This window comes from Oryzias latipes, chromosome 7, assembly GCF_053564925.1.
Source record: "Oryzias latipes strain Hd-rR chromosome 7, Olatipes_Hd-rR_3.1".
NCBI classification, from domain to species: Eukaryota; Metazoa; Chordata; class Actinopteri; order Beloniformes; family Adrianichthyidae; genus Oryzias; species Oryzias latipes.
Genome location: NC_136243.1, coordinates 36652619 through 36665813, shown reverse-complemented (window position 1 = coordinate 36665813; position 13195 = coordinate 36652619). Strand labels below are relative to the sequence as shown.

The 13195-nt window shown below is 47.4% G+C and overlaps 1 protein-coding gene across 5 annotated transcripts in view; it reads right to left on the bottom strand.

The window, feature by feature from the left end:
• The window catches only part of spen (spen family transcriptional repressor), a 103344-nt gene extending 97088 nt beyond the window's left edge, over nt 1-6256 (bottom strand). For 3 of the 5 annotated variants that reach the window (XM_078949753.1, XM_078949754.1, XM_078949755.1), the window contains exons 1-2: nt 5740-6256; nt 2404-2724 (exon numbers count right to left, since the gene is read on the bottom strand). In XM_078949753.1, the coding sequence (XP_078805879.1) occupies nt 2404-2724; nt 5740-5822 (404 nt within the window). In that variant the 5' untranslated portion in view covers nt 5823-6256. Of the gene's footprint in view, nt 1-877; nt 2725-2805; nt 4011-5739 lie in introns of those variants that run through there. The other 2 variants (XM_078949757.1, XM_078949756.1) reach the window with 2 other exon arrangements.
• Between the last annotated feature and the right edge of the window lie 6939 nt (nt 6257-13195).

Below are 13195 nucleotides of genomic sequence, written 5' to 3'. Positions count from 1 at the left end.
ATACCGCGAATTATATCGTTATCGCAATATTAATCACCAATATCGCATATCGCGAGTTTTCCTCATATCGTGCAGCCCTACCTACGATCCAACCAGATCGATCTGTCTGAGGCCAGTTCTTCATCAATCGACCTAACCCATTAAAAATCATTTTCAAAGGAGATAAACTGATAATTGATCTTGAAAAATACCATTTGGCTTGAGTAGGTTTATGTGACTCTAAGGCAAAAACGACCAATCACAGCGGACGACACACATGTATGTGATGTCAGCAAAATCAGTTCATGGTGTTTTCTGAAACAGTTACATGTTATCCCAATAGATTAATTATACTTTATCCGCTGCCATATTCCAAAAGTCTCAAAAGAGATTAGACCAAATCAGCAAAACAACTAACTAAAAGTTAAGCTCAACTCCAAACAAGCCTCTCTTTTTTGCTAAAGTCTGGTTTTCTGCTCCAAAGTACAATTCTGACCCCAGTGTGAGCTGCTCATGCTTACCTGTATGTTATATAACATATTCAAAAGGCACAATATAAAATCTATGTCTAAACCAAAACACGGGTCCTACATCGAGGGATTTTAATGTCTTTTGTAAACATGGATGCATTTCTGCAAATAAAAATGACATTTTTCCAAGGCTGACATAAAATGTCAACGCTGTAATATCTAAATAATTTAACTCTACGTTTCCTTTGTAAACAGAAGCAAACACGGGAGTGGGGGGTTGGGGGGAGAACAGCAGACATGTCGGCATGTACAGACAGTAACAGCAGTCTATGCGCTCTACTGTGGTTAGTGGGGAAATGGAGAAGACAAGGGTTCAAACTAGGGGGTTAGAGAGGACAGCTAGAATACACAGGGCAGGACATACCAACCTTTTGAGAGAGTGGTAACTATAACTCCAAATACAATTTAGGGAGATACAACTTTGTGAGCAAAAATGGGGCAAAAATGTTGAGTGGTGGAAGGAAAAATGAAGAAGTGAGGCTTGGGAGTGTAATCCTCTCTCTTCATGGCACCACAGCTTAGACGCTCAGCTGGTTTTAGTTCACAGAGTGAAAAACAAAGGTGGCTTCTCCCAGAACCAAGAGCTTGGAAAACTTCCAGTATCAATCCAAAGGTGTGGGGGTTTCACTGCAGTCCAGTACGGAAATCCAAGAACCTGTCTTCAGTAAGGACACCACGGATCCCCATCCTGACAGTAAAACAAGGTCTTCTACTCTTTCCTTACGTCCATCAGTTAATCCTTCTGCAAAATGAGCCGACTCTACCCGGTGCAGGTTAGAAGGAAACATCCTGTAGCAGTAATCCAGATGAATGCTCCGACAGTGGAGAGCAGCATTCAGAACCTTTCATCCATCCATCTTGGTCTTGCTGTCCACCCAGTCAGCCAGAAATGCAGCAAACCTAAACCAAAAGTTGGTGATTGTATCCATGCTGTGGTAATAATTCCAGGAAGTTGCTCAGTAATCCACAAACATGGATGGAGTAACTCCACTGAACTGTCCGGTCACAATTCCAGGGTTTGTCCGACTTGTAGTATCCAGATGTGGTTCTCGTTGGAAAGTCTCAGTCATTGTAAAGTAAAAAAGAAAGAGGTGGTAGAAACATTTTTTGCTCACTTGTTTAGGTTCTTTCTGCTGAGCTGAATCAGCAGAAAAGATCTCCCAGCACTCAATTAGAAATGCTCTAAATCCCAAAGAAAACAACAACAAAAAGGGAAGAACAAGGAAACAAACCACGCCTGTTTCGTGAAACACATTCTTCCTGTTTCTGGCGTTAATCCAGGAACTGGGAATAAATATCCTGGGCAGGTTATCCACGTCTCCACCCGGACGAGAAGTAAGCCCCTCCACAGGTGTGCACCATGACTGAAGGCCAGATTAGACTAATCCGGACGAGGTGATTAATAATGTAATGTGTATTGGTTTCTTGTTACATGATGAAGAATGGATGGCATTAATCCATTGAACAGAGCGTAACTCCAGATTAGGGGAATCCCAGGACCGCCGTTGGACCACTCTCTCTTCCTTTCTCTCCCTCTCTTTCTCCAATAATCCTGGAAATTTTACGATGTCCAATCTTTGCCCCGTGGAGACGTTTATGCTCACAAACGTAATCCCAAACAGACAATTACACTATTTCCTATGTTAATACCAGACACTGTGTGAGCATGCTCAGTTAACAGAATACATCAGGTCTACTTTTAGCAGGAATCCAGGAACTGGGGCCAAATCTGAGGACCTCTGAGGGGATCTCATGATTTCGTTCCTGAGCATGACTCTTCTCCTCTTTAACCCCCAAATAAGTAAATGAATAGATGATGGAAAGATGCTTGGAGGTAAGATGTTTACCAGAAACCATGGTTCGACTCGCCTCCACAGAAACGTTGCCCACTTACCCGTCAAGTCTGCGTTCATAGCGTCCATCTCTGCTGTGAAGCGACGTGGGGGCCCCATACACGGCCCCCCCTGCCGCCCTTGTGAACCCTGTTACATCCCGGCCACGCGAGCCTAAAGACAGACTATCGTCCAGCCCCCTTGCTGCACTAGGAATTGTCCCCGGTTCATTGTAATCAGTGCGCAGGTCTCTGTCCCCCATCTTGTTGATAGCATTATGAGCCTTCTGAGCACTTTTGATGTCCACAAAATCCACAAAGGCTGCAACTCCACCCTCAGAACCACGCTTAGGCAGGACTTTGACGCTCTCCACCCGTCCATACCTGAGGTAGAAACAAAGCAGAAGCATTATTAGGGAGCAGTTTAGCAAACCAATACCTCAGCCCTAAAAGGTTCCTCCACACCTGGACAGTTCAAGTCCACAACGCCACTTCTCTGTCCTCCCAGGTGTTCACCATCAAACCAGGTACACGTCCTCAGTACGTGTGTGTGTGTGTGTGCATGGGCCTATACATATGAATGTGTATATAAATATGTGTGTGTGTGTATGATGTGTGTATAAAATCTGTGTGTGTGTGTGTATGAATGTGTGTATAAATGTGTCACTGCACATGTGTGCACCAGGTCCCTGCCAGAGGACCACCCAGGCCCACAAGAGTGTTTCTTTCTGCCCGAGCCCTTAACAAGACCAACACATCCCGTCTGACCCAGCTGTCCTGCCATGGCGCCGGCTACTGGCTCCATGGTTCCCGCTCAGGGGATTGAGCCCACTAAGGTAGCAAACATGCGGTTCTCGAGCGCTGGTCCACGGTTAACCCGGACCCCCTATAGAAATGTCCCCCATTACACGGTTCACACAGCAGAGCATGAAACGCCATCATCGCTTATTTCAGTTTTCAGAATAAACGCTGCACCTGTTCTAATCATGTGCAACAATAATATCAATACACACGACAAAGCTATCTCCTCACAATGATTTGTGTACTTTTTTGAATTATTATTACATAAACATGGTATTTTAGAGCCAAAATACTATATACTATGTATAGATTTTTAAATACATATATATGTACACACACAGGTAGGTAGATCTGTTGGAGCTTGTCGTCTTAAAAAGTAGCTCGCTTGCCAAAAGTTTGGCTACCGTGGTTTAGCCGATCCCCATTAGCTCCATCTAGAATGTGGGCGTGACTTAGTCTGGGGGCGGAGCTGGCAGCACACCCCTTTTCATGTGATTGGAGGGGCTGGTGAGAGCAGGTTTTTAGAGGAATACTCAGAAATACATAAATGCATCAAAAGGGTAGATCGCAGCCCAGCAGATAAAAAACCCAAAAATAAAACATATTTTTCTAAAAAATCCCTCAGCGAATCAAAATCCTACCAAGAAGAACAGGACTTGATTGACATGCAGAACGGCCAATCGAACATCCTCTGATAAATACGTCACTGCACATGACTGCTTAAATACACTGAGCACAAATTCTGTCTGTCATCAGAAAGTCGCTTCCTGCCCTGCGGCACGTCACGTCCCCGGCAGACGACCACTCCGGCCCACTGGAGTGTCTATTGAGGCCCGGATCGTCCCGCGTGCCTCAGCAGTTCCCGCCCGATGGATCCGAGCCCAATATGGCAGCAGTGTCTTCCTGTAGCAGGAGCTTCTCGAGCACCGCTCACGGAGCCAGCCGTGCTTCAGAAATGCCATGCCCCCCCCCCATTGCACGGTTTACAGCAGAGCATGAAATACTAAAGTCACTGCTTTCTGATTTGTAATAAAACGCCTCATCTGTTAATACAAAAGTATCTACTCACAGATTTGTGTACTCTTACTGTGTAGTTTTTGAATACATAAACAATGTTATGTACTACTAGTCTCAAAATGAGATAGAGATACATGTATACATGTATGCATGCATCCATCCATCCATCCATCCATATAGGCCCTTTAATGAGTGTATGAATGTGCTTGTGAGAAATTGTTCCGCTTGCTACCCATTGCAATCGTTTTCTTGGACATGGCGACCGTTGCCTAGCAACCAGCCCTGACCCTCGATCTTGTGGATGCAGACACCTTTGAACATGAACTCTGAGCTGAGTGCAGGTTTGTGGAGCGCCTGGTGGAGAACAGCGGTACTACACCTGACTGAGGCGGAATGATGATCCACTTCTGACAGAAACAGCTGAAGCTAAAAAGCGATGCTGTCTTTTCTGTGACTCCCTGAACACACCAGATTCTGCTGGGGGGTGGGCAGCCCCTCATTTATTGGCTTGTCAGTTACCAGCACTGCGCAGACCCCGACGCCATTTTAGAGCTACTCCTCACACTGCTTACTCATTCTGCCGCCCCCCATCTTCATTGACTCCGGCTGTCATGCACCTGCACGCGGATCTGCAGCAGCCCACCCCTCCCCCAAACACCCCGTCACGCACATCGTGGATTATGTCAATAAGCGAGCATATGGATGTACATTAGCGCGCGCGATGGGAGATGCGTGAGTGTAGACACGTTTTTATGCTTCAGTCAAAATGAGAAGCATCTAGGAAAAACGACGGCCCTGAAAGCAGCAGCCATCCGCACAGATGTTTGCCACAGACACAGCTTTGCCTTTAGCTACAACTGTGGACAGTTCACTGCGTGTTGGAATTGTCAGCTTCAGTCCGGTATTTAACAAAAAGCAGCGTTTTAAGGAAGACTCTGCTTCCCAGAACATGAAGGGCGGACCGAGCTGATGTGTCCTCAAGAAGCGGTGACAGCCGCACGCGCACATGTGGTCCGAGAACAAAGGGCGAAATGTCCATAAATGGTGCGTCGTCTTGGAGGACCAGACAAGCGGAAGAGATGATATTAACTGAACAGCGGGCCAACGCGGGGTCTGCGTGTGATGAGTGGGATCTGAGCCCGCATCGCCCTGCGGGTCACGCGGGGCAGCAGCCAGCTGTGGTTCACAGTCCTGTCTGAAAAACAGCCGTCATCAGCCTCCACTTGACCCGCAGCGCTGCCTGCGCGGGCGCGCGGCGGCGCGGCACCTCCGGGGGTTTGTTGACATGCTCGGTGCGCGGTGAGGCAGCCCGATGGAGCTGGACGGAGAGGAAGGCTGATGGTGATGATGATGATGATGATGATGGTGGTGGGAGGCAGGGTTCGAGGCTGCACTCATCCTCTGTTATGAAGCAGCGCGTACTGGCGGGACGCTGCGCCATAGAAACAGCAGACTTCTGCTCTCTAACGCGATCCCCGTGGAGGTGTGACAGCAGGGGAACCTCCCGCTTCATCCCGACTTCACCAAACGGTGACACAGAGATGCTGCCCGCGCGCTCACACGCACGCGCCTCATACTCACCGCTTGAAGTGCTCAATGATTTTGTCCTCTCGAACATTTTCGGGTAAATTTCCCACCCATAGGTGTCTGGTTTCCCGGACCATGCTGAGCGCTCCCGCTCCCCACTCATGCAGTTTGCGCTGTCGGTTCCTGCCGGACAAAAGTCCACCGTTTTTCTGCAGTGACGTCGCACAAGCGAACCGGATCCCGGACGCGAACCATCGGTGCCGCCTGTGACCCGGTGGAAACCTGGAGCTTGAATCCCGCACGCCGTTCGCTCCTCTTCACTAGAAGCGCGGTCCTGCAGCTCCTCGTGAACGCGCTCTCCTCTGTTCCCGTGACCAGGCGCGTCCCTGACTCCGTGCGACCTTTGGTGTTGAAAGAAAGCGCGCGGCTTCCTAAAAAGATGCAGCAACCGCACTTAATGAGAGGCGCACCGCGCAGGCGTGGCTTTGTGTGTGAACCGCTGTTTTCTCCCCGATGAGATAGCCATCCGCCCACGCGCATGCGCAAGAGAACCCCTGATTGAGTGATGGTGACTTGACACCTGAGCCGTTCTGGCTGACAGGAGGATCCCCTCACTGCCCCCCCCCCCTCGTTTGTCTAAAGATCAGGATCACTTGAAGCCCCCCCCCCCCCCGTTTGTCTAAAGATCAGGATCACCTGAAGCCCCCCCCCGTTTGTCTAAAGACCAGGATCACCTGAAGCCCCCCCCTCCGTTTGTCTAAAGATCAGGATCACCTGAAGCCCCCCCACCCGTTTGTCTAAAGACCAGGATCACCTGAAGCCCCCCCCTCCGTTTGTCTAAAGATCAGGATCACCTGAAGCCCCCCCTCCGTTTGTCTAAAGATCAGGATCACCTGAAGACCCCCCCCCCTCGTTTGTCTAAAGATCAGGATCACCTGAAGTCCCCCCCCCCCGTTTGTCTAAAGATCAGGATCACCTGAAGCCCCCCCCTCCGTTTGTCTAAAGATCAGGATCACCTGAAGCCCCCCCCCCCGTTTGTCTAAAGATCAGGATCACCTGAAGCCCCCCCCCCCCCGTTTGTCTAAAGACCAGGATCACCTGAAGCCCCCCCCCTCTGTTTGTCTAAAGACCAGGATCACCTGAAGCCCCCCCCCCCTCCGTTTGTCTAAAGACCAGGATCACCTGAAGCCCCCCCCCCCGTTTGTCTAAAGATCAGGATCACCTGAAGACCCCCCCCCCCGTTTGTCTAAAGACCAGGATCACCTGAAGCCCCCCCCTCCGTTTGTCTAAAGATCAGGATCACCTGAAGACCCCCCCCCCCGTTTGTCTAAAGATCAGGATCACCTGAAGACCCCCCCCGTTTGTCTAAAGACCAGGATCACCTGAAGACCCCCCCCCCGTTTGTCTAAAGATCAGGATCACCTGAAGCCCCCCCCCCGTTTGTCTAAAGATCAGGATCACCTGAAGCCCCCCCCCCCCCGTTTGTCTAAAGATCAGGATCACCTGAAGCCCCCCCCCGTTTGTCTAAAGATCAGGATCACCTGAAGACCCCCCCCCCCCGTTTGTCTAAAGACCAGGACCACCTGAAGCCCCCCCCCCCCGTTTGTCTAAAGATCAGGATCACCTGAAGCCCCCCCCCCCCCCCCCCTCCGTTTGTCTAAAGATCAGGATCACCTGAAGCCCCCCCCCCTCCGTTTGTCTAAAGACCAGGATCACCTGAAGCCCCCCCCCCCCGTTTGTCTAAAGACCAGGATCACCTGAAGCCCCCCCCCCCCGTTTGTCTAATTACCAGGATCACCTGAAGCCCCCCCCCCCCCGTTTGTCTAAAGACCAGGATCACCTGAAGCCCCCCCCCCCCCCGTTTGTCTAAAGACCAGGATCACCTGAAGCCCCCCCCTCCGTTTGTCTAAAGACCAGGATCACCTGAAGCCCCCCCCCCCCTTTGTCTGAAGACCAGGATCACCTGAAGCCCCCCCCTCCGTTTGTCTAAAGACCAGGATCACCTGAAGCCCCCCCCTCTGTTTGTCTAAAGACCAGGATCACCTGAAGCCCCCCCCTCCGTTTGTCTAAAGACCAGGATCACCTGAAGCCCCCCCCTCTGTTTGTCTAAAGACCAGGATCACCTGAAGCCCCCCCCCCCGTTTGTCTAAAGACCAGGATCACCTGAAGCCCCCCCCCCCCCGTTTGTCTAAAGATCATGATCACCTGAAGCCCCCCCCCCCCCGTTTGTCTAAAGATCAGGATCACCTGAAGCCCCCCCCCTCCGTTTGTCTAAAGACCAGGATCACCTGAAGCCCCCCCCCCCCGTTTGTCTAAAGACCAGGATCACCTGAAGCCCCCCCCCCCGTTTGTCTAAAGACCAGGATCACCTGAAGCCCCCCTCCCTGTGGACTGAACAGTGGATGTGCTACACTGAGTAGTTCGGTTCCTGCGTGGCATAGTGTGTCCCCCGTTGCTGCTGAGTGCCGCCAACAGAAAACTAATATCAATAAGCGCAGGACTCGCCGACACAGGAAACCCAGACAAGTATTGTATGGGCGGCAGTTTGCTCAGGTGGTAGAGCGGTTGTCTAAATGCCAAAGGGTTGGCGGATCAATCCCCGCTCTCTGCAGCCTCTCCTGTTGCCCTCCAAGCTGAGGTAGTCTGCAGGTCACCACTCCCCCCAGGGGATGGGTCAAAATGCGGAGAAGAATTACCCCATTGTGGGATAAATAAAGTATCAATTATTATTATTATTTTAGGAAAATATACACACCTTTCCTCCAAAAATGTTAATACCTGAGCTAAAGGAGCCACAGACACCTTGAAACACCATTTGCACCATGAATAATGGATCCAGTTCCTGCAGCTGAGGTGCATATTCCCAGACTCTGCCCAAAGTCCTGATTGATGCCTGTGGGCCGCACACACTGGTGGCTGACGCCCGTCAGGGAGACACCATGAGGTGGCTCCAAAGTCCAAATGCACTGAATCCACAACATGTAAGGAGCCTCCAAAGTGGAGATGCACAAAACAGCAGCACCTGCCCCCGCAGCCCAGGACAACAGACAGTGGTCGCACGAGGAGCAGAAACAAAAAGCGTGGTCACGGTTAGGGCAAAACGCAGCCAAACAGCACCTGATGCTGCAACTAAGCACTCATCACCATTGCTGAGGAGCGTTTGATGCTACCGTCAGCAATAGAGCCCTCTGCTGAGCCGCATTTGCAGCTGGACTCAGCTCACAGGCAGCCCCGCGCTGGGCAGCCTGAGGCTGAGCTCAGGGACCGGTCGGCGGACTAAACTCTCAGGATGATTCTGAAGTCTTGACAGTGAGGGAAAGGCTTTTATCAGTCCTCTGCTGATGAAGCAGCAGGGATCGTCCACATCAGGGATCCTTCAAATCAGTAATCCTTTATGTCAGTGATCCTCCATGTCAGTGATCCTTTATGTCAGTGATCTCTTATGTCAGTGAACCTTTATGTCAGTGATCCTTCGAATCAGTGATCCTCCACATCAGGGATCCTTCAAATCAGTAATCCTTTATGTCAGTGATCCTCCATGTCAGTGATCCTTTATGTCAGTGATCCTCCATGTCAGTGATCCTTTATGTCAGTGATCCTTTATGTCAGTGAACCTTTATGTCAGTGATCCTTCGAATCAGTGATCCTCCACATCAGGGATCCTTCAAATCAGTAATCCTTTATGTCAGTGATCCTCCATGTCAGTGATCCTTTATGTCAGTGATCCTTTATGTCAGTGATCCTCCATGTCAGTGATCCTTTATGTCAGTGATCCTTTAGGTCAGTGAACCTTTATGTCAGTGATCCTTCGAATCAGTGATCCTCCACATCAGGGATCCTTCAAATCAGTGATCCTTTATGTCAGTGATCCTCCATGTCAGTGATCCTTTATGTCAGTGATCCTTTATGTCAGTGATCCTCCATGTCAGTGATCCTTTATGTCAGTGATCCTTTATGTCAGTGAACCTTTATGTCAGTGATCCTTCGAATCAGTGATCCTCCACATCAGGGATCCTTCAAATCAGTAATCCTTTATGTCAGTGATCCTCCATGTCAGTGAACCTTTATGTCAGTAACTCTTTATGTCAGTGAACCTTTATGTCAGTGATCATCCCCATCTGTGATCCTCCACATCAGTAATCGTCCATAACAGTGATCCTTCATGTCCGTGATCTCCACGACAGTGATCCTCCACGTCAGTAATAAAGCCTTCATGGGGAACATGGTGCTTGCAGTGGGATCTCATGTGCCCTCTGTGATCATGGATGGGGTTTTCTGATGTGGACATTTCAGCGTGTCATCATTTTCCCACCTCAACATCAACCAAATCTCTTTTTTTATTTCAGAAATGTCTTCGAGACTAATCAATAATGGAGATCATCGTCATCCAGAGACTTTTGGCTCCAAACTTCAAAGAACAACCAAACTAAATGTAACATTAGAAACCTTCTTGATGAGGTAAACATTTTACGACCTGTCAGTTGGACAAAGCTGTCTCTGTTATGGACAGGTGAACTGGTCCCACCTTGATCCACTGACCCTCTGCAGGTGTAGAACATGGAATGATGGATCCATGTTTGTTAGGTTTTTCTTTTTTAACGAAAAGCTAACAATGATTACATTTTCTATAATAATAATAGTTTAGAAACGGTTAATGCCTGCGCCAGTGTTCTTTGAGTAACATCTTTCATGTCTGTCTTGTTACCTGGATGTCTGATGTAAGTTCAGATCTAACCCAAGATCTTCAGAACAGTAGAAACCTGCACAGAAAAACTCAAAAACATTTTTCAGATGTGATTGGTGAAAAAGTATGGGATGAATTGTAATGTTATATAATCGAGCAATGCTTAGAATACAAGATAACTGCACATGAGCAAACATTAAGCTAGGAAAAAACATGTTTGTAGAATTCCCCACTAAACGTTTTGGGTTCACCAAACAGCAGAAATACGCTGTTAGAATTTTTACATTTCTGAAATTCTGCAGGTTCTTGGGGTGAACCGTGTAAAATCACGTGTTGTTTTTCTTCTGTGGCCCTGAATGAACAGTTTGATTAAGTCTCCCGTGTCCCAGTAGAAAGCCAAAGAACATTAGCCAAGAACTTTGGACTATTTCAAATTCCACTGTAGGTTAATGAGTAACAAAAGATGTCCAAAGGTCAACAGAACAGTGATGAAAAGCGCTGGAGGGAGATGACCTGTGAGGAAATTTTAAATAACGTTTTTTCTAACAGTTATGTCCATTTTCTCTGTGTGAATTAAATATGTTTAACTGGGATTGAGTGAAAAGTAAAGTCAAACTGAGAACGTTACATTTTATTCCAATACACTGACTTCTCATAATAGCAGGAAGAGCGGTTGAATGTCACCAAATGCCACGTTTTTACATGAAAAACATCATAAATACAAATGTTCTGGAAAAGCTCTGTTTCCAAGGCGCGCAGTTACTCTGCTTTTGTTACTATAAATGGAACTTCCAAGTTAGAAGTGCGCCTGCGCTGAGATGCGGTCTCGGGGGAAGTGAAGTATTGTGCGCATGCTCGTCGGGCAGCTAATGTGCCTAGAGGGGGAGGGATGCGGTCGGTTCGTCCGCGGGCTCAGACCGGAGAACAGCCGCGCTGCAGCGGATCGATGCGCCCGGACGTGGAAGACTTTCTATGAAAATCTCTTAATCCAGTAGAAAAAGATTTTAATATTTGATGGATCAACAAAATACTGACCTAGATGTCGTCATCCGTGGTTGTCGGCGTTGGATTACGACGCAGTGGCCGGGTTTCTGAGAAATGTTGGGGATTAAATAAGGCATCATGGGTAATGTTCCGTCTGAAGATGCGTCTGGGTTTCAAACAGCATCAAACATGGACATTTGCGGTGTGGATGTCGTCGCATTAAAGCCCAGAAACTGATGATCATGCAGGATTTCTAACGTTTTAGGACTCAGTTGGTAAAATGTCATCCGAGCGGCAGAACTCTCGTCTTTCTCCGTCGCCATTTTGTATGAAAACTCCGTCCGCCATTTGCTTCAGCTCCAAAACGATGGCCGCCTGAATTCCTTCTACTGCTTGGAGCGACAGCAATGTTGAACAGAAAGTCTTTGTGTTTAGGAAATTGGTTGGAAAAGGGACTTCGGGCTTTTTCTCATTTAATGGACGAACATGATAATTATGTTCATCGGATTTTTTATGCAAATATAATTTGGTCTGCCCATTAAAAGAAGACATACAAACCTAAAATCCATTCTAATTAATTCCCACTGAAACTCGAACTCAGCAAATAATGTTGCAAGAACATTCTTCAGAAGGGACGCCTCTCTGTGGAAGGTTATGTTTGGGAACAATAAACTAACAAATACTTTCTTGTGAGAGATTTTAAATAATTTATACAACCCTTCCCCGATAAAAAGAAAATATATTATGCAGAATTACACCACTACAGATGCTAAAAGGATATAAAGATATTTATCATGTCCCGTCTCTCACAAAGCAAAAGACGTGACCTTTAAAACATTGAATATTTACTCTTCCAATCACGTCAGACGTCCTCGCTGGAACTGGAACAGTGATGTCCGTCTTCTGTGGACACTGGAACATCTTTTCTTTGAATGTTTGCATGTGAAACAGTTTTGGTCTCCTTTTCATAATTGGCTGAAAACATAAACCATTTAAAATGGAATGCCATTAACATTAGATTACAATTAATTGATACAAATCTGGACTTTCTGATCAACGTATTGATTGAGATTTCCAAGCATTTTGTACATAATTGTAAATTCTTAAAGCTCACATTAATGTATGATGAAATCGTCTCAAACTATTCTCCAAATCTTTAAATGAAACACCAGAATGCCCAGACAGTCTAATTCAAACGTTTGAAGTTGGGTTTTTTCCGTCTGCCTTTATCGTTGACATTGACGGATACGCTGGGATTGTTTGTGAAATATTTGCTTCAATAAAAAAAAGTGCACTGTATGGGGCGTTTGCCATTTTGTGGTGCTGTCGAATCCACAATTCCAAAATTCAGTCCCCTACAAATTTCCCAGAAATCTCTGCAAAAAACCAGTGTGCACCAATGATCACTAGATTGGGGAATATAGACCACAATGCATTTGGTTTCAACAATTTCTGTCATTAAACCTGTTTAAATGTATTTTTAAATAAACCATCAAAGTTTCCATCAACATAAAATGCCTGTATTGATTAGATTGTCACTTTGTGAAATCAGTGGCATCACATTTCCTGTTGAAAAACAATGAAAAAGGTAGTGAGCACGCTTTTCAAATCCAGCCCATTGGATGGTCCCACACCATATAGTTCTTTAGTAGTTTGGGATGGAATTCGGACATCACAGCCCGCCGACATCAGGCGAGACCGCATGGAACCTGGTCCCGTTTAGGTAACCATTCAGTTAACTGTTTCACTTATCACTTGGAAATGCTAACATCTTGGTTGGACTTTAGTCTCAGAGATTTTAAATGTCCGTCAGCGTAACTCCACTATAAATTATGCAGTCAG